Source organism: Sebastes fasciatus, chromosome 17 (genome assembly GCF_043250625.1).
Source record: "Sebastes fasciatus isolate fSebFas1 chromosome 17, fSebFas1.pri, whole genome shotgun sequence".
Taxonomy (NCBI): Eukaryota; Metazoa; Chordata; class Actinopteri; order Perciformes; family Sebastidae; genus Sebastes; species Sebastes fasciatus.
Window position 1 is genome coordinate 6556703 of NC_133811.1, and position 26275 is coordinate 6582977.

The 26275-nt window shown below is 40.4% G+C and overlaps 1 protein-coding gene across 1 annotated transcript; it reads left to right on the plus strand.

Moving 5' to 3' along the window:
- Positions 1-277: 277 nt before the first annotated feature.
- On the plus strand, positions 278-21973 carry lrrc3b (leucine rich repeat containing 3B). Its single transcript, XM_074613602.1, has 2 exons — positions 278-479; positions 17749-21973. The coding sequence occupies exon 2, from the start codon at positions 17895-17897 to the stop codon at positions 18675-18677; it is 783 nt and encodes a 260-aa protein (XP_074469703.1). The 5' UTR covers positions 278-479; positions 17749-17894; the 3' UTR covers positions 18678-21973.
- The last annotated feature ends 4302 nt before the right edge of the window (positions 21974-26275 follow it).

The window sequence follows — 26275 nt, forward strand, 5'->3', positions numbered from 1 at the left end:
TAAATAAATGGATGATAGTTAGCTAAAAGTAATGAACTAATGGCTGAAATAATTAGCTAAAAGTAATGGACAGAAGGTTGAAATGCTGAGCTAAAAGTAATGGTTAAATATTCAGTACTCAGTTAATTCTCCCTAAATCATGAGTCCATCTTTTACATTACAGTGGTATTATTAACTCTTAACACCGACTTGCATTATGTGCTTTTACACTGAAAGGTGGAACCGGACGTGGTGTTGTCTTGGTTACCGGCTCCTTCACACAGAGAACCCCTCCCTTATTCCTCCCATTCACTCCTCCTGTGCAGTGTTTTATACTGAAAGGTAAAGATGCGAATTCACACTGCGACTTGTGCATCAGTGTGCGGATCCTTGAGCAGACAGGCAGACAGACAGACAGGCAGGCTGCACCTCTCAGCCTGTCTGAACCGCTTCATGTGATATGAACGTCTCCACTTCATCAGCTATGACTGTGTGTGCAGGTGAGGAGACTTTGTGTCGCCTGTTGCTCTGCTGTCTGCTGTATATTTGCTGCTGTCTGTCTTCGGCTATGGTCGCTGCCTTCAGTCATTTTCTGCATGGAGGAACTGTGTTTTTTATATATTTGATCTATAATGTGGATACTGGATGATTATAAATGTGTAGGCTACTTTGTGCTTGACATTTTGCATTCTTGTTTTCTCTCACAAAAACAACATTAAGCTGTGATATGGTGTTCAGGTAGGCTGATGCGTGATGTTTTCACTGGGAAACGTCGTGCCAGACGCCATTTAAAAAAAACTATTTAATGTTTCTTTGGTTATTACCGAAATGACACAACGTATAAAATGAAATAAAATACGTATTTAAAGTATTTAAAGGACACTCATTCATTCGGCGTATGAATAATCTACAATGGGCGTTTTATTTTGTGCAAAATCCCAACTTTATTGCTGCTTCACCTGCAGTTTCTGTCGATCTTCTCCCAGTGAAATGCACCGCGGAGGGCGGTAGCGACCAATGCGAACCATTTATAAAAAGTTAAAATTCTATTGAAATAATTGATTATTTGTTTGTTCTATGTGTGCCGAATTATAAAGTCGATCCTATAGTTTCAGAATCAGAGATTTATTTTAAAATAAATCCAACTGTTGCTCGTCAGTAAATGTGGATATATTAAAATGCCACATTATTAAATTGAGTTTTGCGTGACGTTCTTCCCATTAATGAGGCGTATCGGGGGCCACAGTTCAGGCAACGTTAGGGTTTATTGGACTGGAAAACGCTGATAACATTAACGTCTGTTTGTGAAGCCAATTGTTTTGTTATCTGCTGTTTGTTTGCCCAGGTCTGTAGAAAACGACAGGCTGTGTTTGCAAAGCCATGTCTGTCATATGATAGCAGAGCTCTAAATTCATGCGGCAATTCAATAGTTGTGTTAAAGGCAGGGAGGATTTCCACATGTGAGGCAACAGCTGGATTCACCAGGGATTTTCTCGGTGCATCCCTGTTGTTGTCCATGCATGCAGACCTCAGGTGAGAGGCTGTTGATTCATATTTGATTATTGTTCCATACAGCCTGTCAAATCCTGAAGGCAGCAAGCAGACTATACAGACAGACAGACAGACGAGGTAAACCCCACAACAATTATGGAGTCCTGTCTCATTGGAATAGAGAAAGCATTTAGACAAGCTCCATTTAAACTGCGCCTTTAGGCCTAATGTCAACTGGCTGAGTGTCAGATGGTATTCACACCCAAATAACCAAATAATCAATAACTTTTAGAAATGGCTTGTTTTTCTTATGGACCCTGGTGTTTTACTCTGGTAGGAGAACATTGTTGGAATAACAGGGGAGCTAATTCTTCAATTAAAATGAGTAATAAGTGCTATTATTTGTCTTTAATAGGCCGAACTGAAGAGGTTAAATCTTAAAATGGTACTAAGCATGTTTGCCAACATGTAAGGCACTTTAACTCTATGATACAGTTAAGTGCAATAGTGTTCATAGTTGAATTATTGAATTGAGTATTTGATTTGATTTATTGATGATTGGACTTATATCTAGGACTACAACTAACAATTATTTTCCCTTTCAGTTATTTTCCTTTTCAAATGTCTTGTTTTGTCTGACAAACTTGCCAAAACTAAAATATATTTGATTTACAACATATAGGCTATAAAACCAGGAAAAACAGCAAATCCACACAATTAAGCAGGAACAAGAGCATGTTTGAATGATGAATCAATTATCAAAATAGATGCAGATACTTTTTTATGTCAAAAAGATAAATCAACTAATAGCTTCAGCTATATTTGCCAACATGCAAGGCATCTTCACTTTGTGCAATAACATGTTCATTGTAGAATTGATGAATTTAGTGTTTGCAGGTGAAGAGCCAGGATTTGAGCAGATGTTTAACATTTTCTTTTTCCAGTTAATTGTTCAAATATAGTGTCTGTACATTTGATTTCCCAACATGAAGGTCTAAATGCTTTCAAAGCCTTCTCCAAACTGCCCAGAGTAAAAGTCCAGTATCAAACTCATAATTTCTTTATAGGGCTGAGTATCAAACTTTAACACCCTTTTTGGATGTAGACCGAAATGTGTCTGTAGTATCTAGAATAGAAAAGTGCCAAATATTAAATGTCATATTTTTAGGCTACTTACTCTTTAATCAGTCATCTGAATTCTGAAATCTTTTCTAACTTTAACCACTAGTTCATTTAGACAGAGCTTTTTTATTTAATACTGGTGCATTGAGCAGTTTGCCACATATTGGTAAATAAAAAACAAGATTCAAACATGTTGATATTCCTCAGTAGATATATATTGACACCCAGGGCCTAGGCCCTTACTGTATTTATTACATTTTTGTTTGAATAAATGTAGTCATATTTAGTATTATCAAGTCTAAACATGTTAGAATCAGTCTGTAAAATACCCATCCTGACATGTTTTGGGGTATTGCTTACTGTTTTACATTCATGTTTTTACATGAAAGTGGTCATATGGAAGAGTATGGCAGAAAGCATTAGTTATTAGCAGCTGCAGCTGAACTGTATCAGTGTTTACCCTCAGTCTAATGGACCTTTTTAAAAACACCTTTTCCACGGTGAGCTGCAGGATGAGGTTGTCCTTTCAACAGAAAACAGACAATAGTTTAAATAATGCAGATGAAGGTATAATCGTATGTGAAATATGACCACCACCTGCTGCCTTTCTGGTTAGGGTTATTTATCTTACATCTTAACCGAGCCATTGCATCTTCATCTAAGATCCAGATTTTTCTGCAAGGAATATTTAATCATTCTATTTTTGATTAGTTCAGTAACTGTAGATTATTTTCAGCGATCTCAGTCTCCAGTTTAATTTCTATTTATCCAGTCATCCTGTCTACGGGGATGTACTCTTTAAAGCTGCATTAATTGATTTTTATCTATTTATTGGCCACTTGAGGGCAACAGAACAAACTGTAAACACAGCACCAACGACATTATCACCATATAAAGTTGCCAAGGTGCGCATCTGGCAGACAGAGCAATAAGCTTTCATTTTGGAGTCGTATTCAATATTCAAGTCAAAATATCAGTCTCTTTAGCTGCTAAATGCCCCACGATGGTCGCTAACTTTGTCACTCTGTTTGGTGTTTAGGCAGGTAGTGTACAGTGGTTTTATGGGAGCTTTTTCACAAATAATAGTTAACTGCTGCAGGTGAGACTGAACCAAAACAGTGAAATTCGGGCCGTACAACCATAACAATGAGCTGAAAGACACATAGCCATATGATCCATTGTTAATAAAACATTATTGATTAGTAATCAGCTTTAAAGAATAATTTAACTTGTTGTCTTCTACAAATGATGAAGACAGTACGGGTTATGTATAATCCCTCCAAATAGGATGGTTGTGTACAGTGATGGAAATTATTTTTTTTGTCCACCTGCCACTGTGGCTGATGGGCTCAAAAATCTACCAGCCACTCAATAGACTACCATTGGTTGGTGAGTGAAGCAAATCTAGTAGCCACTTGCTTAATTTACCAGTATTTGGCTGGTGGCTGGTGCTCATTTTTTTTAATTTCCAACCTTGGTTGTGTAGCAGTTTTGATTTTGACCTTCATAAAATGCTCATCAGTCTTTTTCTTTAAATGCTACAACCCAGTGTCAGAGGCCCTGGTCACAACTGGAATTAAAATGTGTCTTGTGTGATCCGATCACAAGTGGACAGCTCTAGTAGCTCTCACACCTGAGAATACATCTCAACATGCATCTCAAGTGACCACTTGTGATCAGATCTCACTTCTCCGCTCTATATGCAAATAAACACGTCCATCATTTCCGTTTGCAAAGACCAAATGCGTTGTTGTTTTTAACCGGCAGTAGGCAGCAAGGAACTTCCCATGTAGTCCGCCAGTAAAACCAAAGAAGATGGAGAAGAAATGCACTTCCTGTGCTTAGTCTGCTGTAAATTAAAAGAAGAAGAAATCAAAACAATTCCTGACTAGTATGCAGTATGAAATGGTTAAAGTGATGTGGCTTTAGCCTTTAAACCAGCTCTTAAAGCACTGGACAAAAAAACTAATTTGTACCACTATGACAATATTGTCAAAAAATACCACTTTTATTTAGTTGTTTATGTTCTGCTTGTTTACTTTATAAGATACTGCAGGTTCAAACTATTTATTCTAACAGCTCATAATGAAGTCAGACAAACAGGATCATCAACGATTGGAGACGGGAAATAAAAAACATTGCTCGACAAAATTTACGTTACTCAAACTGCTTTTTCAGTTACAAATATTAAAGAGATGTTAAAAAGGGTCATGTTGTCTCAGCAGGTTATCTCTCTGCCCCGTCAGAGGCTGCTCTTTCCCTCGCCACTCAGCTGCTCTGTAGCCGGTCTGTGAGCGTCACTGGCTGGCTCTCAAGCGAGCTACGCCCGGGGCTGATTGTGGAGCTTTTCAACTCTAAAAAGGCAGATAAACACAGGTTACTGTTAATTTATAATGGACATTTATGTTGTGATATTTAAACAAACTATCCGTCAACAATGAAATAAAAGCCTCTTGTCTACAGACCGGTCTCTAGAGAGCTCCAGCCAGCTCATAGCGGTCTGTGAGCGTGACTACCCGGCTGACGAGGCAGCGACCCTGGCAGGCGTTAGCTAGCTGTGACGGCAGTTTGTGTAGCTTCTAAATTCCGACAACGGTGGAGCAAATGTTCGATTCGCCATCTAATATTCTAAAACTGTCAATAATCTAAATCTACACAGTTGATTTCTCGCCTCAAAAATGTTCAGAAGCGATCCAGCGCTTTGTGTGATACAGTAGGCGAGGTAGACTGGTCCGATGCATACTGGAGAGTTTTTCCTAAACAGTTCGACATCCGGGTATTTTTGGCATACTGTAGATTTTGCTTTTGTTCGCATACTGCATACTACATACTACATTTTGGCCAAATCAGTACGTACTACCAGTATAGTATGCGGTTGAGTGAATACAGCCTGGGTCTATTCTGTGGCGTGTCCCAAAATCGTCCAAGATGTTTGACACACTCCTAATATTTCTCTCTGATTTTTTTTTGTACATACTTCCGCTTGTGACGCAGAGGACGTCTGTTGAGTAGGCGGTCCATCAGTGTGGCCCAGGACACATTGGTGTATACACCGCTAAAAGATTGTGGCCATATGTGGCCCAGACCACCTCTGAATGTGGTCTGAGCGTTCGGATCTCAATGCGTCCTCAATGGGTGCATTCACACCTGTATTTATGGCACTTATGATCGGATCACCCAACACACATGTTAAAGAGGACCTATTTTGCTGCTTATTTTCAGGTGCATACTTGTGTTTTACCTCTGTCTGAAATGCTCTGTTTGAGCTCCTAACCCCCCCCCCCCCCGAAAAGCCCAGTCTGCTCTGATTGATCAGCTGGCCCACTGGTGTGATTGGTCAGCCAAACTAAACTCTTTGGACTCCACCTCCGCTCTAACGAGCTCTGTTTGAAGGTGTGCCAAACTAGCCGCTAGGCAGGTATTATGCAATTGTGTTACTTGGTGACATCACGATGTTATGGAAGAAAAGGTGGGACTTCTCCAAGGCATTTCAGGCAGTTCAGGAGCAGTGTTTCTGTGGGGGAGAGTAACTCCCTTTGGCGTGGATTTTGTAACTTTGCAGACCTTTTACATGCATAAAAAACTATATAACACAATAAAGGAAAGGGACAAGCACAAAAGCATAATAGGTCCCCTTTAATGCCACGTGTAAACAGGGCTCACTACACCATGCACGTACATGCAACCCCGTGTAAACACAGAAACAGTGGAATCACAGATATCACCTGCCAGCTGATACACAGAATGTAAATCCTCATTCTCACAGGTGAGGTAATTTGACCTTCTACGATCTAACCTGGAGTAGCAGTGACGCAGCTTTGCTGTGAGGCTTTGGAGGTTGTGGTATGTCAGCTCTGCCAGCACAGAGAGACAGTAAATCCTTCTCACCAGTAGGCTTCTTTGATTGCGAGCTCCTCCCTTCTCAGGAAAAGCACAAAACCATCTGATTGCAGGCAATTTTTATGTAGGCAGAGACCGCCTTATTTTCCTGGAATTTGCCTCCTTTAAAAGTAGAGCTATTCTAGTCAGCAGTGGCAGAATGCATGAATGACTGCTGCATATGAATCAGACCTGTATATTGGTTTCATATTTGTCAATATGTTGTGCAAATGATGATGTATAGTTCACAGCTTTAAGGGTTTTCCAATGACGTGAGCTCAATGGCAAATTGACAGTTTGACATAGTAATCCTGACCCCAGTCTACCGATCTGTTATGTGTTGTTGTTACGATAATGTAAAGCTTTATGCTTTTAAAGCAGCATTAAGTGATCTTTTTGGACACTTGGGGGAAGCGGAGCAAGCTGTAAACACAAAACTGACCTATACTATCACCGTATTAAGCTTTTATGGCTAACATGTTACCAAACAGTTGCCTATTTACATATCCATCAGACACAGAGCAATACTACCATTAATTTGGAGTCGTGTTGACGAATGTATGTCCAATATTCACTCTCTTTTAGCTCTGTTTTGGTCTCCACCAACACGTGAGAAAAATATCTGTCTCTTTAGTTGCTAAATGCTCCTCTATGTTCTAGGGCTGTCAAAGTTAAGATGATAATAACGTGTTAACGTACTATACATTTTTTTTTTTTTTATAATTTCTTTTTTAAATTTTTATCTCAAACAAAAAGGTTACATCTACAGACAGACTCAAACATACCAGCCCCACATACAAAAAACAAGCATAAAATTAAAAATTAAAAAATAAAAATTACGTAAACGTAAATTTGTTTTAATGCCACTAATTTCTTTAACGCATTAACACAACTTGCGATTTTTAGGTTGTTGCGGGCTCAGTTTTAAAGATAGAGTGAAGATACTGGCATCATATGAAACTAGAAACCTGAGGAGTCCATTGGTACAAACCAATGGTATGGCAAATGGTATACTAGCCTGTAGCTTGTAGCTTGTAGCTTGTAGCTTGTACTAGCTCGAGAAGGAGGCGCAATAACGCTCCAAACTTACACTATATTTTGGCGCGGGAAAAACTGGCCATTTTCAAAGGGGTCCCTTGACCTCTGACCTCAAGATATGTGAATGTAAATGGGTTCTCTGGGTACCCACGAGTCTCCTCTTTACAGACATGCCCACTTTATGATAATCACATGCAGTTTGGAGCAAGTCATAGTCAAGTCAGCACACTGACACACTGACAGCTGTTGTTGCCTGTTGGGCTGCAGTTTGCCATGTTATGATTTGAGCATATTTTTTATGCTAAATGCAGTACCTGTGAGGGTTTGTGGACAATATTTGTCATTGTTTTGTGTTGTTAATTGATTTCCAATAATAAATGTATACATACATTTGCATAAAGCAGCATATTTGTCCGCTCCCATGTTGTTTAGAGTATTAAATTCACGACAAATTTCCCTTTTAAGGCACATTTAGAACAGATCAAAAATGTGATTAATTTGCGATTAATTGCAATCAACTATGGACAATCATGTGATCAATTGCAATTAAATATTTTAATCGATTGACTGCCCTACTATGTTCACAAGCAAGTTGCTAAATGTGTCTGTCTGCTGTTTGGTGCTGAGCAGGTAGTGTACTTTTTTACAGAACTTCCTTGCCAGAACCTGCTGCTGGTTGATGAGAGCGGTGAGACTGAACCAAAACTGAAACAGTGAGCTAAAAGAGTCTAAAATGCTCCGCAGAGCTGAGGGCCTTGCCTTGCCTTGCCCCTTGTTAACCTGCCATCCCTCCTCTTCATCCCCTAGTAGCAGAGAGAGTGCAGGGGCAGAGGGCTTGTTTAGTTGAATATGTCCGTCTAGTCTGTCTGACACATTGATCCATTATCTGACTTAGGTTTGTGCCATTGTGAATCTATGGCCCCGACTGTGGCTCTGAAGGCTAACTGTGCTGCGTATTGATAAATCCATGGAGCTGTCTGTGGTGCTGAAGTAGCAGACAGATTTGTAATTGCGACTTTTTTTCTGAGTCCCGTCCTTCTGTGTATTAAAAAATACAGAATCTAAAGAGTTGTTCATGGGGTCGGTTAGCTAGTCGCAGGTAAACGCCCTGTTTAAAATGAACAAATCGTCTACTGGCTGATGGGAACTGCAGAGTTAGGTGATAATTCTCTGTGGGATTTTCCCTACGAGCAACACTTTTCATTTGTGCATATGTGTCATTTCAACCATTGAAAAGAACGTTGATTAGAGCAGCTTTAATAAGAGGTTGTCTAATAGTCAGTGAATTGTAGAATAGCAATATTGAAAAAGTAGCTGGTTGGAGGTAATATTGACTATGATTAAATTAGTCAAAACATTCTTAGAGAGCATCTTGTGCCATCTTTTTATGAATGGGTTGTCATGGCTGCAGTTCCTAGATGCTGGCTGTATTGACTTGAAAGGGAAACCCCTCTCAACCTCTCCCTGAAATGTGCAGTCAGTCAATTTTCTCCACAACAAGTTTGAGTATAAATAGATGATGCCACCTTTTCTGATGTGCCATGCAGGTCATTTGAAATGATGTCTTCATGGAGTCAGATAGTAGACTAGATTTAGAAGTGAAAGATGTTAAGGTAACATATACATATCTGTTCCAACAGCATTTGAATAGCTATGTAGTCAAGTGTGTGTAGTTGTGTAGTCAAGACCTGATAAACACTGAAATATAGTCATGAAAATGCTTGTTGAAATGTTGAAACGATGGTTAAGGCCTCAGTATGCTTCAAGCTTTGTTTATACTCGCGTGAGATGCCGTGGCGCGGGCCTCCGTAGATGCTCAGCATGTTCTTCGTTGCAATATGCTCCGAAACGTCAGAGGGCATACAAACAAAATATTCTATGGATAAGCAAGAAGTCAACGAGTGTTACCGATTATTTTTACCGATATAGGAATTGCGATATGATTTGTGATATTAGAGGGGAATAATGAATTTGACATCATTATTCTCATTGTCATTGAAAAACATATTAAAATGATTATGGTGTGATGTTAGAGGGGATCTGTACCAAACGAATGTTTTCTTAAAGTGGCAGTAGGCAGTATATTTTTGGCATCATTGGGCAGAAATTCCATAATAACCTTTCAGCATATTGTAATTCAAGTGTTCTGAGAGATAACTAGACATCTACACCTCCTCATGGCTCTGTTTTCAGGCTTTAGAACATCTAGCCTGTGACGGGAGACTTTGACCAATCACAGGTCATTTCAGTGAGTGTTCCTATTGGCTGTGCTCCGGTCATGTGACCAGAACTTGGCGTTCCTTCAACAGATTTCACAATGGCGGCGGCGTCACAAACTTTCTCATTTTACAGCTAAACCGTGCACTACAAGATGATTCTGAAAACATTTGAGGAGAGAAATAGGCATTAACATAACAGAATATTGATTCATATTTGATCAGTGCTGCCTAGTTTGACCATTTGGTCGGAGTTCGCGAGTGATTGAAAGCCGGCTCTCATAGACAGCAGATGGACAGCAGACCTCAGATCAGCTCTTACTGCTTGTTTTCCTCCGGTATGTGAAATCTTGCTGATGCCGTAGGAGCACCAGAGGACACTGGAGGACACAGAGGCACATGATTTTTTTCAGGTTATCTGTTTTATGCACTACTGTCAAGATATTGCGACCGTTTTATAAAAAATAACTTTTGTTAATCATATTTGCTCCAATCTCACCTATTTCAGCTTTAACTGTGCAGCCCTGGAGTACACATGACAAGCCAAAAAGCAACAAAGGCGTCGTTATTGCATGCAAAAATGACTTGACAAATTACCGTGCCATTCATACACCAGACCGGGCTGGATGAACTGTTTTTACCATGCATGTATGTACTGCATGCAATCTCTTTATTATAACCACGTATTTGCTGCCAAGAACTCACAAATTAAAGGATGTTCACACAATGTGTGCATAGGAGTCCCAACGGATGTTTCACACCTCCAACAGTCTGTATCATCTTGAAGTCAGAGTCTAGCTAGCATTCATACAATCCAGTAAAAACAATTAAAATCTTAAACTGAGAAAGTTGACTTCAGAAATCCCTTGGTAGCTTTTTTAATTACTCTGTCCCTGTGAATGGGACATTTAATTTGTTTTTCCCATGCTTGCCTTGAATCATTAGGCACGTTAATTTACTGGTACATAATCAATGAATAATAGTGGGAGGTTTCATAACCCAGGCCAAGAATCCCTTGAAATACTGGAAAGAAAAAGTGAACTCTTGCGGAGGCGTTGCTCAGGAACCTCTGACCTGACACAGGAGACATCTCGGTTGCTCACACTGCTTGAAATTCTGTGTAGGAACACCGATTCCTTCCTACCTTCCAAAAACGTTCAATTTCAGAGTATTATACAAATCCCTCTGTGGAAGGAATCCACTGGTAACCCTGCTGTATTCAATTTGAGGCTTAACCAAGATGCTAGATGGAGGATTTCAGATACGTTTTACATACGGCAGAAGTTTCAGCTCGTGCAGTCTGTGGAGATGAGATGAGACTGTAATTCAGGAGGTTAAATGGAATTGAGCCTCGCGGGGAGGAAAAAGGAGAGCCTTAAATTAAGAAGCACCTCTCTCAGCTGGCACAGCCACGTTTTTTTTTAATGTCTAATATCGAATGCAGAGTGATAGGGTCTGAAATTAGCACCCAGCCTTAAATTTGTCAGGCCATCCGCCATGTTAACAGACAGGGAAAACAGAAAGACACGTTCAGTAAGGTTAGTGTATGATTGGCTAAACCTACACATTCGAAAGTCGCCTGCAACTGTTATACAGCTATTGGCTGTAGAACCTGATTGATAGTCGAAGTTCACAGAATCAATGAAAAGATGCACACATACATACATGTCCACTCATTACTGTATTAATTGGCTCATGTATCAATTTCGTCTGAAGGAATAGCTCAGTGTGTGACGAATGTGCAGACAGATGTCGGCGATCGGAGCAGAGGAGTAATTAACAGTAAAGTTGTCTAGTGGTAGTAAATGTACGGTGTAGGTTTCAGTTTGTCCATGAATAAAACACTGCAGCTCCTCAAGACCGTAGTAAAGTTCTCCTGTCTTACTTCAAAACATCACAACGGGGAATAATTTTCCTGTTTACTTGATGTCACAGGCTAAATATTCTCTGTATGAATTGAAATTTATTGATATGTATGCACGTGCATGTGTACAATTTAATATCTTCAAATAAAAATACCCAAAGTCAGTATAATTTGTACTTTTTCCCACTCTTGTTGATCCATCATCTCTCAAGGGAAAAGTCTTGAGAAGAGATTTTGTCACGAAGCCCTCAACAAAGACCGGACCACAAGATTAGTCTAATAATGCTAATAATTTTCTTATTGTTAGTAAAATCTTGTGAAAAGACCAAAAACAACGTGTTAGTCATTACTTTTTGACAACCCTACCCTGTCTGTGGCACTCGGAATAGGGGGGATAACAAGACGTTTTGTCCCCCCCACTTTCAGGGTTTTATGTTAATTAAATGGTAAAGTCTATGCCATTTATTCCCGATGTGTCTGCCAACCGGGACGGACTGGGGTCTGTGGCGATGACGGCAACCCACCCGACTTCTCTTTAAAACACGGACCCCGTCTGATTAAATTGTTTACAAGAGTACAAAGTTCTTCATAGATCTAGCCTCTTCATTTTGCTCTCAGTGCACCAGATGGATGCATTTGGAGGCATGAACCTGGACCCCCCTATAGGGTCAAAGATCCACCCACCACAGTCTCACAAAATCCTGTAGGGAACACTGTATTACGTTATCCAAAGCTGCCCCCTCACTTCAGAACTCATTCCAGCGCTGCTAGCTCCGACCCCACTGAAATAGGACATTCAAAGGTCATAAATAAGTTTAATTTTTCTAAAGACCTCAGTAATTCCCTAAAACATCTGCTCTTTGTATTTCTTAGCAAACTTAATTGAAACAGGAGGAAATAGATCATTTGTTGGGGGACTATTTTCAGCAGCATATTAATCCACATGTGGTGCTCCAGTGAGTATTTGTGGCAGCAGGACGGGGTGTGTGGGATCGAGTCAAAATAAACTAGTGTGTGTTTTCATGGTGATGAAGGAACATGTCAGCCAGTGCAAAGCAGTGACTCACTGATGTGTTTTTAATGTTTTCGAACAACAATGGAGCTCTATGATACAGAGGAATCGGGCGTTGATACACACACAATACTTGTTAGTTGATACATTCATTGTTGAGATTATAGTCGACAGTAGAAAATATATAGAATACTACCAGACTTAGCCTTTAACTTATCTTCTTTTCGTGTTAAAGAAAAAGCTAAGATAATAAAAGGTTTAAAACTAGATGTTGGCAGGCCCGTCTACGAGCCTTGAGCTGTTTAGGACCATATTGTAGAGAGCAGCTGGTTAAACATACAGAAATAAGACTTCACACAGTAACATATTGATGTCATCTGAAAGGCCCCCTCAAGCTAATGGCTCCAAATCCCATTTGACAGCTCAATTTTTTTAGTCACGCCGCCTGTGTGGCTCTAGGTAGGGAAATGTTTCGCCGGTCCAGACTGAAATATCTCAACAAGTATCGGATGGATTTCCCTGACATTTCTATACACATCTATGCTCCCCTGAAGATTAATCCTGATGACTTTGGTTGACATTTTTAAGTGAAATGTCCAAAGTATCACATTGATTGTCATGAAATTTGGTACAGACTACAGACGTTCATGTTTCCCCTCAGGATGAATTGTAATAAATTTGATGATCCTCCAATACTTCGGTTTATGACCAAATACCTGCAAAACATGAAAAGACCATTTTCCTGTTTAGTAGACACAGTTTTCAACGATCACAGTCAGCGCTAACCTCGGTGACAAATACATTGTGTTGCCTTTGATTTCTTCACAATAAAAGCCAACCCATGTTTCACCAGTTTAACGCTGTTAAAAACGGACCTCCCGCATCGTCGTTGTTTGCATGATCCTGTTTACATAAATCTAAAATAAAAAACATAATAACTAGAGCATTCATTCTTACTACTGGGATTCTGTCTTTCGCGTCATCACGTTGTACGCTCGTTATGATGTCATAATGTCACCTTGTAATGTAACAAAACTATCAACGCCTTTGCACTCTGCTCATAAAAATGTAAAAAATGTACATAGTTCAAACAATGTTAGTTGTGTTGAGAAATACTTTTGTTCATGTTTCTACATTCAGAATTGTTTAGGAAAAATGTTTTGTGTTTTATTCAAATTTTATGAAATAACGTCAGATTTTTGTATTCAAGATTCAAGATTTCTTTACTTGTCATTTTTGTCCTCCACATAAAAACAAAATTGTGTTTCACACGGTAATTCAGTGCAAAAACAATTGGCGAAAACTATAAAGTAATTAGCTAATAATTAAGAGCACTAATAAATAAGCTATAAGTACGCTAAAATAGAATAGAATAAATAGTTTTAAAGGAACAGTCTCTTAAGTGTAGTTCACATTCTCTGATTGAGCAGTCCGATTGCTGTGGGAAAGAAGCTGTTGAGCAGCCGAGTGGTCCTTGATCTGATACTTCTGTATCTTCTCCCGGACTGCAGGAGTGTGAACATGCCGTGAGAGGGATGAGTGGAGTCCTTTTATGATGCCCCTTGCTCTGCACACACAGTGCTCAGTGGAGATGTCCTGCAGACGCGGCAGCGATGCACCAGTGATTTTTTCAGCAGATCTCACTATCCAGTTCAGTTTGTGTTTCTTCTCTGCTGTGCTGTTACCAAGTGAGAATGCTCTCAGTGGTGCCTCTGTAGAACATGGTCATGGCTGGGATGGGGAGATCCACATTCTTCGGTCGGCAGAGAGAATGAAGGCGCTGTTGGGCCCCTCTTGATGACAGCTGTGGTGTTGTCACTGGAGGTCAGCTCGTCTGTCAGATGGACCCCCAGGAACTTGGCGCTGTGTACTCTCTCTCCACCTCAGAGCCGCTGATGGTCAGTGGGAGATGGTGCCGGTGACCAGTCCTCCTGAAGCCAACTACCATCTCCTTGGTCTTATTGGTGTTGAGGGCAAGGTTGTGGGTTTTGCACCACGCTGTCAGCTGCTCCACCTCTCCTCTGTTGTAAGCCGATTCATCGCTGTTGGTAATGTGGCCGGAAACTGTGGTGTCGTCGGCGAACTTTATGATGTGGTTGGTGTTGAAACTAGCAGAACAGACATGCGTCAGCAGCGTAAACAGTAAAGGGCTCAGTACACACCCTTGTGGTGATCCTGTGCTCTTCTTTTTATGACACAATTTCAATACATTTATCAATTATTATGGTTTATTGACCTAACCTAACCATTTAGCTTAGGTTGTACATATTTTAGGGATATGAAGCATTTGAAGATACTTCAAGAAATTACATCACAATAAGCAACAGTACCAATGCAGACACCGGCGAACCGTTACTGTTGCAGAGTTCAAAGGTTGTGAACTAGCAGTTGTAGGAAATATTGGGTTTAGATTAGTACTAACTTATTACATCTTTGAAACGGTGTTAAGAAATGCTGCTTCGTTTCCTTATACGATCAGAGCTTCAGCATTATATTTGAATTGTATTGTAAGATATTTCCTCTATTTGGTTCGCTCCACGTGGATCAACTTACAGCTTTTGTTATTCCCAATAATGATGTCAGAAGATTGTGCCTCCCGTAAGCACAGTGCAGGTTTAATGGATCCAGCACACAAAGCCTGTTTCCATAAAGCAACAGGTTTTGCTTCTCTGTGGCGGAGCAGCAGCTGGACAAACGGCTTGATGTGGGGCCTGGTCCTCACTGTACAGTAGAAAACAGATGATGCCTCACCTCTCCACGTCCTCATAGGCTGTTTCTAGACATTATTGTACTTGTCCTGAGCCAGGACGGAGAAATGAAAGATGCCTGAATGAGAGTCTGTCTATTTGTGTGGCAGCAGTACTGTATGTACTCATCCTCCTCAAGGTCTCCCAGAAAAATCTTTATGCGCTCCAGTTTACAAAGATGAAATTGTATTTTTCTGTTAAGTTCCTATGTATGTATCGTAGACAAACTCAGACTACAAAACACATCACGTTCTGTGCACCATTACATTTTTCCTACAAAGAAGCGACCGCATTCAAACAACAGTAATTGTTAAAGCATTCTTGAAACAACAAAAAGGATTATAGGTACTATTATGTTGAAACGTTGCAATGAACTAAAGGAAGATGAAGGATGTGAACACAGGTTACAGCGCTGTTGTCTCCTCATGTGATCTGCTGTAAGACTGTGACTCATTCTAACAATAAGATGTGTCTGAGATCAGTGTGAGGCGGGTGATGATAATTAGTCACCTTTGTTATCAGAAATCATATTATTTCCATTCTTACTGATAATTAAGTGCATTGATGTCATTGTGGAAATACTATCTACGTGTATTTTTTCATTTACCTTCCATAGATGGATCATTACAATTGAGTTTATTTAGTATAGTAGTAGTTTAGTGTATTGTAATATACGAATGCAACAGGGATGGCCTTTTTAAGGCATAGGGTGAGCTAGACAGCGCCACCAGTTGGAGGACTTTTTTTGTAATTGATTTCAAGCCCGGTCTAACCCAATGGCGCATTTTGTTGCTTTTGGCATGTCTTGTGTGTGCGCTATGTAGCCTGTACTGACTGCAATGCAAACGCATCCGTGTATATGTGCTACGCTCAGAGCTGAGTGACGTCGAATTAAGAGTGAGAGTTCTTATGGTGGGCGGGAGAGGAGGTGGATGGGTCCAACAAACGCAGGACGTTCAACCGGGAGAACGGTGTTGTTGTCCCAAAGAGTTATTGACCGTTTCACGGTAACAATGTGTAGTCAAATGACACACAAAAAGCTGTTTCACAACGTTAAGTCGGTGGCGTATAAATGACACATGAAAAGCCCTGTATTCCATTGTTAACCAAAGCAGGGATTTCACGAATCCTTAAAAGACAATGAATTCATTCATCTAAAAATAAGGCCTTAATTGGTGTTAAAATGTCTTAAGTCAATCTTTCAAAAGTCTTAAAAATGCTACGACATGGGAAGTAGAGTTTTGTGAATCTATTTTTTTTTTCTGACATTGGCGATTTAAAATGTTAAAGTAATTAGTAACATCTTTTTTTTTTAATAATTTAGCAAATGCCTCTCACATTAACGTCACGCAGATCAGGATGGCGTGTGTTTTTGTTACCTTAGAATTAGCCGTTTATCTACATGTTGTATACACCATGTTTGTACAGTAGCCCAGAACGGACAAACTAAACACTGGCTCTAGAGAGGGCCTTTCTTGCCACCGTAGTTCTCCTACACGCTTGGCACAAAGGAGAAGTGTCAGTTGGGTGCAATCTGCAACCTCACCACTAGATGCCGCCAAATCCTTCACACTGTTCCTTTAAATTTCATTCCAAGTGGCATTTAAAAAGTCTTTAAAAGTCTTAAATCTAACTTGCCATAAATTGTAGGAAACCTGATAAAGCTAATGGTTGCACTGCGATATACTGTACACCTGATTTTGAGAGGATTCTGCAGGCAGACACTGACGTTTGATGTCATATCATTAATTGAAGCTACTGGCTGTCACTTTTATGACCCATGCAGTTTATTTTCTCACACGAATAGGAGACATGGATAACCAGAATATATGACTTCCACACCACATACTGTATATGTTCCATGCAAACATCATATCCCACATATTATCAAAACCAGGAAAACAACCACAACCGGGATATTGTACATTTACAGTATTTGTTCAGGTGTGACATCAGCTCCAGTCTTGAGTAGTTGATCAGTTAAACAAAATATATAATGATAAAAGTTGTAATGATCTACATCCTAAAATTAAAGTGAACCTCAGGATGTCCAGAGCTGATCTATAGGCCAGCTGATTAGACTGTTATCAGGTTATCAGTGGTTATAAGCCTCATAGATGTGAGTCATTAGGGGCCTGCTACACCCATTAGTAGGTTTTATCATCTACTCACATGATCACTGAAAGAAGGAATAAAAGAAGACGACAGTGACCTCTAGCAACTTTAGTTTTGCTTTCACTTTTACAACGTAGCAGGCTCATACTGACCCACATTTATGACGCTTATAGCAAGCGATAACGCTCCTTTAATGGCCTAATAACAGTCAAATTGGATGCATGGGCTAAGGGTGTCCTTCAACCTTATTTGTTCATCCTGTCTTTCTGTTTGATCTCATTCCAGGCCTCGACGCAGCATGATAACATCTGTTCACACTCCAGTATCTCCAGTGGGCCGACAGTGAGGACCAGTCGCCACTATGCGATGTGTGTAAGGGACCAGCGGCGGTGTTGCGGCCCCAGGCGGGATGCTGCTGACGGCCGGTCAGTATGACTTTGCTGGACTTGTGGCTGTCGCGCTCCATCCCCATGTGCCTGCTCCTTCAGAGCCTTGTCCTCATGGCCCTGTGCTTCCCCTCGGCCAGCATGTGTCCAAAGGGCTGCATCTGCCAACGCGACCCGCACCTCCACGGCCTCAACGTTACCTGCAGTCAGTCCCGCCTCAAAGAGATCCCCCCCAGCCTCCCGGTCGACACCGTCCTGCTGAGGTTGGACCACAACCAGATCGGCGCCGTGCCCGACCAAGCCTTCCACGGACTCCGGCTTCTGAGGGAGCTCAACCTTTCGTACAACGCGGTGGAGACCTTAGGGGAGGGTGCCTTCAGTGGCATAGAAGCGACGCTACAGGTGCTGGACCTCTCGCACAACCGCATCACTAGCGTACACAAGGATGCCTTCGCTCGGCTCAAGGCCCGCGTCATCGTGGACGATAACCCTTGGCATTGTGACTGCGCCCTCCAGCAGGCCATCGGCGGCATGGCCCACAACCACGAGGCCGCCGCCCGGGTCCTCTGCAGGAGCTCGGAACTTCGCGACCAGGAGGGTCGACCTTTCTTAGCGGTGGATACTGACCTCTGTAACCTGGCCAAAAGGACCACAGACTACGCTATGCTGGTGACCATGTTCGGTTGGTTCGCCATGGTCATTTCATATGTAGTGTATTATGTCCGTCAGAACCAGGAGGACGCCCGACGCCACCTGGAGTACCTCAAGTCTCTCCCCAGCAAGCCCAAGAAACCTGACGAGGCTGACGACATAAGCACTGTTGTCTGACGGCAGTGTCTGTGTGTACACCAAAATGTTTATTGTTAACAGGACCCACATTTCTAGTGTTTACTATTTCAAACTTTTAGGTGACGTGAGCATCAAATCTGCGGAGAAATCTTTGTATTTTGGGAATTCTGTTGTATGTCCTCACCAGGGTTTGTCCATGACTGATATGATCTGAGATGAGAAGGGAGGCCACAATAGTCTAACACCAACATTGTCTTTTCTACAAAAGTTGCATATGGAGCTTTGGAAATTTTAATCTCAGGTTTAAATAAGGCTTTTTTTTAGACGACAATTTGGAATATCCGAAAAAATAAATATATTTGTACGAGGTGACACCCTAAACTTCATTTCCCCACAGCCCTCATTTTCTCAAGGCCCACGGTAAAATGTACATTGCAAACACTTGCTAAACCAACTGCATCATTCATAACCCCTTAAAATGAAATGTAAATTCAAATATTTATGAACGTCAGCATTTCTGAGGCCTGCTTATAGAGACTATTTGATCTGTACATTGTGTAACGTTTAGACCATTAAAGCCTTGGATATGGGGAATGCAGATATGAGGTAGTCTTATCTCCCTGCTGGCCTCCAGCTGTGGTGGCCTGTTTTTTATGCAGACAAATCAAAATGGAAACAAATTTAACTCACTGAAGCATTTAGTAAACCAAGTCACAGCTACGGAGAATACTGGATGCTATGGAAGCCCATTTCTGTCAAGAAAAGAAACAAATACAAAAAAATACTCACTCAAAATTATGAAATACTAAGTAGAAATTTGGACTTTCTAAATGAAAATGATGTTAAATATTGTGTCAAATTTAGGAGATCTTAAAGGGAAACTGCAGATTTTCAACCGGCTTTGTGTCGTTGCAGTGTGGCCACCCATATATGTACAAATCAACCATATTCGGCGTCCGTCCGTGTTCCATGCGTCTGGAGCTCCCCACTCACCTCCCTCTCATTTGCTGGCGAGGGTCAACCGGATGATGCGGAATGTGTCATTTCGCACACACCGAGGGGTGTGACAAAGCGTTGGTTTCTTACGCCCTGGGAATGAGAACAGACTGTTTGCACATACCACCCACACTGCAATGATACAAAGCCTGTTGAAAATTGGCCTTTAACTCAAAATTAACAAATATTAAATTACTTCAAAAGCTTTACTTTTTAAGGCAAAATTAAGAGATACAGTAAGTCAAAATTGTAGCTAGCTTGTCAATATTACCTGCTACATCATGATGATGAGTCGAGTTAAATGGGCATCCATAGGTTCCGGATTGGTCTGTTACAATGTTCTCATTGGCGTTATGAATTAATTCTAACACCTGGAACGCTGCTGATTTCAGTTCTTGCAAGGCTACAGCTTCTCCTTGTTGGAGTGCAAGGTTCATTACAGGGTTGACAAAGATAGTGCCAAAGTTTCCATTTAAAGAATGTACTGCCCCAAAATTTAAAGAAACAATACTTATATTTTAATTGTAGCAAGAGGCCATGGTGTAAGCAGGATAATCAACTCCAACGTGTGCAGCTATTGAACAATAATGCACTCTGGAGGCAAATGTGGGCCATCCAATAACGGCATTGTGGATTATGCGTTTTATACAGATATTTGATAATCGCAATGCTAATCCCAATTATGGTTTGTGTTTAAGCTTGAGAATAAGGCTTTTTAGCTGAAACGATATGGCAAGTTGGTGGCTTCTGCGTAGCACTGCTGGGCTTCATCACTGAGGAGATGACTCTGCAGAATTTATCGATGGTGAATTTTTGTTCCAAACCTACGGCAGCCTGTTGCTGCCATCATCACAACGCTGCTCTCATTATAACGATGAAATGACACAGTTTCTTGTTGTTCCTACATACCAAATGATTCAGTTTTAACAGGAAGCTTTTACTGTTGTAACAACATATCACATTATCATATCAAGAAGCTTTCAATACACAATATCAGTATATTTCATAAATATCTTAAAGAGACAGTTGCCAAAACGGAGCGTTTCAGACAGAGGGGGAATACAGGTATATTCAGACAGACAGGATGAGAAAAATAATGTGTTTTTTGAACATTAAAGCATGTAAACATGTTCTAGTAGAAACCCAAAATACAAATATGAACCTGGAAATGAGCATGATATGTCCCCTTTAAAATAATGTATAGCTACACAACCAACCATGACATCCTTGTCATAAAGGAAAAATTACCACTAAACCACTTCGTTACTGTCCAACCATCAAAATCCAGATGGAAGAAGCTCTGAATGTTAATATGCTCATCAGTTATTACTATGCACTCACAGCAAATAAGCTTTACAAGCAATAGTGAGTGAATTGCCTCTCGGGCAACATACAAGCTGCTTCTCGGTGGAGGTTGTGAGGAAGACTATAGACAGTACTCAGGGCTGATAAAAGTCCCCAAACTCTTCTGCATTTTCGGATTAAAAAAAAGAATTTAGCTGTATTTATTTAGAGATAACTCTCATAAAAAGATGATAAAACTGACCATCAATCAAATATAATGCAGTAAAAGACATAACGTAAAGATAGAAATAAAACATTTATTGAGTTCAAAGGTTCATTCTGACATTGGAAATTTAACATTTTATACAATAGGCTAACGTAATAAGCCCGTAATAATGAGAACGTTTCTTGATAAATTCATATATTGTCATTACAAAAAAAGTTTCTTTTTAAAACCTTAGAATTTGGTGTGTAGTAAAAACAAGAATAATATGTCATTATAATATCTTGTTATAACAAGGTTTCTTTTTGATATGATGAGAAACTGACTGCCAAACATTGAGTCATTGCTATTAACAGCTGTTGTCACTCTCTACAGATACATTAAGGTCATTAAGTTCGTTAAAGATTCACATGCCCTTAAACGTTTGAAAAATTGTCCTGGCATGTAAAACATCCAACCATGCCTCCTACAAAATTACGTTCCCATACTACTAAACTGCATTCTCAGCTACGTTTCGTGGAAAATGTATTCTCTCCTGGATTACGGTTGCACTTTTAAATAGTTTTAAACGTGGTTAAAGTTATAAATTGAAACAAGACAAAAAAAAAATGCAACAAAACTACTTGGTTAGGTTTAGTAAAAAAAAACATCATGATTAAAAAAGGTGAACGGTTCCTAAATAATTGGATCCAACTCCCAGTTGTGTGTTAACTCTGCCCTTGTGTATATTACTGAACTGAATCTGTGTACTTCACACGCTCTGAAGAAGGCTCCGTGCCGAAAAGCGTAAGCGTATGTCTATTGTGATGTGAGCCAATTAAACAAGTGAAATGTTAGTATTTTGTCCTCCTTGATTTTGAATCACATTATCATAAAAAAAAAGTGAACGTTTACTTTTAGTTTTACACGGGACACGAACAGCGGTCTCCACAAACGTAAGCCGCAACAAAATCCATTTCCCTCGAAACGTAATTCACAATGCACTTTCGTTGTCTGGGAATGTAATTTTTAGGAGACGGGGCTGAAAACATCAATTAACAATCAAGCAAAATTGGACATTTGCAAGTAATATTCTAGTGGCTATATATAAATTATGTGTAAGACATTAATTCTATTTTGCAGCACACCAAAATTAATGTTTATTTATATTAGATTGATTTAGCTGCCTTGCAACGATATACTTTTTAACTAACCTCATAAATGTTATCTTTTATCAAATACAGATGTTACACTATGTGATTATTTAAAATAAACCCACAGACCTAATCCTACAAAAAGCATCCGTACAGGGCTGCATGTTTTAGATCTGTGCCTTTGTTTAATCTTATTTTGGAGTACTTAAATTCCACAAAATACGCTCATACGATGCAGAAATCTTGAATTTTAAAAATGTGTGTTGGAGCCAGAATGGTACATGTCATATGACTTTGGTTTATGGTGCTATATGTAGTAATTTGCCGTCAGTTTATTGTCAGTACAGCATTTCAGATTCTCTCTTTACAGTTAGACAGAAGACTTGATCGTCTGCAGTCATTGTTGCACAATCTGAAATCATTCCAAATCTGAAATGCACAATCTTGAGTTTCTTCCTTTAAATAATAACCTGACATCCTCTGAAAATCTTGTTTTAGCTGACCTCCAGTGGTTTAACTTCTTACCTTGCTGCAGTGATGCACAAGTGTACACCCGGGTGTGTCAGCACGCTATGACATCACTGTTGGGTGTGGTTACAGGTGCAACAAAGCACTTTTCTTACCAGACCCATCAGTGTGGTCAGAGGTGAAACATGGCTGGACAGTTTCAACCAGATAGACTGTCGTTGGGTTATTAAACGGCCGTTATCAGCGGTAATAAGCCTCATAGATGTGGGTCAGAAGAGGCCTGCTACACCCAGTCGTAGGTTTTATCATCTATTCACATGGGTGATCACCAAAAGATGGAATAAAAGAAGACAACAGCGACCTCTAGCGACCGTAGTATGGCGGAAGTCAGACGCTGTATCGACAGTGTGAAACTCCATATGGGGTGGAGGTTGGGGGATGGATGGTAAACAAAACACAGGGTTTTCACCCAGGAGACCGGGGCAAAAAATATAGAAGCAAAGAGACAAAACTACGGTGTTTTTTTGACAACATCCGCTGCCGCCACTTTGGACAGAAAACATTTATTATATTTAAAATATTGTGTTGTTCAACACAGGCCATTTTGGTAGAATATGACAAAAGAATAGAAATAATTTTGTTTTCCTTTTGCACAGCTCTATTAGGTAGATGTTTTACTGGCGTCCGGTAGTCGCTTTCAGTCCAAAACAGCGGAAGCGTAGCTTTGCTGCTGGGCGCTGATGTTGCAATTGAACAAACAATTGACTTTCACTTATTGCCAATATACGTTCTTTGACCGGGGTCAAAGAACGTTGCCTTTGTGTTCACAATATTGAGTTTAACTTAATATTAAGTTTCACTTTCACTTGCCAGTTATTTTAATCCAAAAAACTATCTTTTCCCCTAAACCTAACTAAGTGGTGTTGTTGCCTAAACCTAAACAAGCTGTTTTGTTATAAAAAAAATAACGTTTCATTCAGTTTTACAACATGTTCGAACGTGTTGCTTTTAAGTTTCACTTTCACTTTTACAACGTAGTAGACATAGGAGGCCCCTACTGACCCACATCTATGGTGCTTATAGCAACTGATAACGAACATTCAATGAGTTGATAACAGTCGAATCGGGTGCAAAAACACTCCATGCCAAACATGACTAAAATAGGAGCCATTTTGTCCCAGTTCGGCATCAGTCTCGTCTTGAGCAATTTGAGAACAAATATGTCATTGCAGGTCAACAAGGCATGTCCTTTTTCCAAAGGTTCCTCCAGATTTATCCAAGAGCTTTCTTGGCCATTACAGCTTTCTTTTTTTACCAAAATTTGGAGGTCAACTGGTGTATCCTACAGAATCTCACCCATTGCACAACTTTCAGTTTCGGCTATTCAACATAAAAATGTACAAGCATTATTTTGGCATTCTGCTTGTATGTACACATGCATTTAAATTGTATTTCTTGTATATTTATGCCTTAAAACATCAACAAACTTGGTACAGTTAGCTGAAAGCAAATGGTATCCAATATATCCATTGGTTTTGAATGTGAATTCTGGCTACCTGAATTATATGGTAGGAAACTACAGTATATGCTTTGTAAAGGACTGTAATTGATGAAGAATCTCAATGTTAAGGGACAGTAGATATTCATTAGCATTTTAAAAAGAAGCCCCTAAAATTGAAATTAGAATGAGTGAGTGTTCATTCCTGACCTTGGGAATAGTAGTTTCCACAAAATAATCTTAACTCACGGTACAATTTCTAGCTTTTTCCTGAGATGTTGACCTAATCTCTAGTCGTCATCAGCAGATGGAGGGTGCTCAGTTGTCATGGAGTTTAAGTCACGTGACCTAACTTGAACTGGAACTTTGATCATGTGACAACAGGTGGACGTATTGATACTTACAAGGAGTGGATAATGAGATTCCCAACATAAGACCAGGACGGACAGTGCTTAATTACCGCAAGTAGCATCCCAGTAGGACCTGGGCTGACCTGGGACCTGAGTATTCCGTTCAACGGGAGTCAGCAGCCCTTACCAGAAACCAGCCAGCGCCTTAAGATCTCTGCTGGTACACCATGAAGACAGGACCCTTGTGTTGTAAGGAACACTACATTGGCGAAACAACAAGGATTCTGGACAAAACGCATTAATATCCAAATCTGGTCGTTGACCAGGAGTCAGTGGATGGCCAGAGAAAGATCAAGGAGGACACTCACCTTCAACACCAGAAACCAGAACCCGCCCAGTACCCTGGAAATTAGGCCCACAGTGGACGCTTCAGCACCTCACGAATTAAGTCCAACGTCAACATTTCGTGCCAATGGAGAAAGAAGTGTCTCCTTTAGGTAGCAAGTCGCAAAGTAGTCTAAGGTGTGGAGGTCTGGTTCACCTTTTTATTAACCGTAACCACAATTTTCACCTAACCTTAACCAAGTGTTTTATTCCCACCTGATCTCATGGGAAGGCGTATAAATACCACGACATTTTGAGGACATTCCACGTGTCATGTTAACGCATTTTGAGCTTTTATACGCCACGACGTTACCATGAAATGGTCGCGGTTATGGTTAGGCAACAAAACCACTTAGTTAGGTTTGGGAAAAACATCATGTTTGGGCAGTGGTGCAAGTAGATTGAGATTCTTGCAGGTACTACTAGACTACCCCAACCGTCATCGCTTGATATTGTTCTCCTCCCACCCCGAGCTTCATGTAGGCTATCCCTGAATACACGATTCAATGTCTGTATGGTGTACAAAGAAATTAGAAACACTTGAAATCGTGTGTAGCAAATAATTTATTTAAATGGGGAAAGTGCTGCAGAATCATTTGTAAATGCTGACAAAACTTGACACCACTTGAAGGCAGCACAAATGCTCTATCTTGTATTATTAATGAAAGTGAAACAGCATTGCCATGTGTCAACAAATTGAGCTGTGATAAGGGACATTTGATACACCACACAGCCTACAGTAGTGCACAGTTGCTGTTTCCATGGTTGCCACAGATAGTGGCTGGCGTTTACTTGTGGACCCTGTCTGAAAAGACCTTAATGCGTGTACAAGCAAACAGACAATTTTGTTGGAAATGCGATCGTGAGTGACGGGTTGTATGTCGGTTTGGGCAGGCAGCTGCTGTTCCCTCTTCCTGGTACTGTGTACCGGCGTTGAATCTTTTAGTGGTACGTAGTACCGGACCATACCGGCCTATACTTTAACCCTTGTGTTTGGGCTTCAAATAAGTACGTAAACAAAGTAAAATATGTATGTAAACAACATAACATAAGTACAGAAAACACATCACAAACTTCAATAATGTAACTTCAAAATAACTCAACAACACTTTGGGACACGAACACGAACGGCCTCCTGGTTTAAAGTCCTATGTTTGTTGGACCCATCCACCTCCCCTTCCCGCCCACCATAAGCGGTCTCTCTGACTTTCTATTCTATGTCACTAGCTCTGAGCGTAGCATATTCACGCGGATGCGTTTGCATTGCAGTCAGTACAGACTACACGGCGTGTATGACGCAC

Bases quoted from the DNA above. Each gene is read 5' to 3' on its own strand.
- lrrc3b (XM_074613602.1), top strand. From the start codon at position 17,895: ATGACTTTGCTGGACTTGTGGCTGTCGCGCTCCATCCCCATGTGCCTG.